General features: G+C 38.5%; 1 protein-coding gene across 1 annotated transcript; it reads left to right on the top strand.

Moving 5' to 3' along the window:
- Nucleotides 1-169: 169 nt before the first annotated feature.
- On the top strand, nucleotides 170-334 carry RHIMIDRAFT_280544 (uncharacterized protein; the record flags this gene model as incomplete). The annotated part of the gene is made up of 1 exon (XM_023612921.1): nucleotides 170-334. A coding segment is annotated over one exon (165 nt), but the record flags the coding sequence as incomplete, so codon positions are not given.
- Between the last annotated feature and the right edge of the window lie 759 nt (nucleotides 335-1,093).

Below are 1,093 nucleotides of genomic sequence, written 5' to 3'. Positions count from 1 at the left end.
AATCAATTAAACAAAAACACTCAAGATTTACAAACTCGAATTTCTAAACAACCTTTTATATCAACTTCCTATTATCAACATGGCCTTTTTCAACGGACAAATCGCATTGGCAAACAATAACCGCACTCCAATCATTGAATTTCACGGTTACGAAGGAGAGGACTTCCGTCACTTTCAAGAAGTACTAGAATCCTACCTTGGTTTAAATAACGTCACGAATGAAGCAAGAAAATTAACAATACTTAAAGCACAACTACGTGGACCTGCTAAAATCTATTACGAAAAAGAACTAATCAGAAACAACCCGGATATCACTTTTGATTTGGCTATTGCAGAACTAAAGTCGCATTACATCACCCCAGAACTGATTCAAAATTATGAACTTGAGTTCAATGAAATATACCAAGGCGAACAAGAACACCCAAGAGTATTCCTAGCAAGGCTACGAGAAGCTGCCGACTTGGCTGAAATCAATAACGAGGCTATTATTGAAAGCAGATTCCGTGCTGGACTGCTACGCGAAATTAAACAGTTCTGCATACAAAGTAGTTCCAAAACTTTGAAAGACTGGCTTAACCATGCAGAAGGATGGTGGAACGCCAATCGACCACGCAAAATAGCTATGTATGATAACCCTTTCATACCAAGAAACGCAAATCAAGCTCTCATATATCAAGAAAAGCCCCAACCCCATCACGCTCACAATAATTACAACCACAACGTTGAACTAGTGGATGTTACTCAACCTACTGTATACATAACTCCTGCGAATGGAACATTATACAGTAACCAATTAACAACTATGGACACTTCAGGCAGACATACTCAATATAATCAGTTTACACCAATGGATGTTTCTGACAGGCATGCACAGTATAATGCGCCTTATCCAAACAATAGGGTCAACAATCAACAGGAATTAGTAGAACTCATACAGCAAACGATACGATTGGAGTTAAACAATCAACGTCAACAGCCCAACAGAAATTATAACCGATACAACCGTAACAATTACAGTGGGTGTGTTGTGCCATCACAACATTATCAATAAATATTCACAGCTACTGCTCTTCGGCTATAGCTTGTTCCACAT

Source organism: Rhizopus microsporus (genome assembly GCF_002708625.1).
Source record: "Rhizopus microsporus ATCC 52813 unplaced genomic scaffold scaffold_61, whole genome shotgun sequence".
NCBI lineage: Eukaryota > Fungi > Mucoromycota > Mucoromycetes > Mucorales > Rhizopodaceae > Rhizopus > Rhizopus microsporus.
This window is presented reverse-complemented; position numbering and strand designations above follow the sequence as displayed.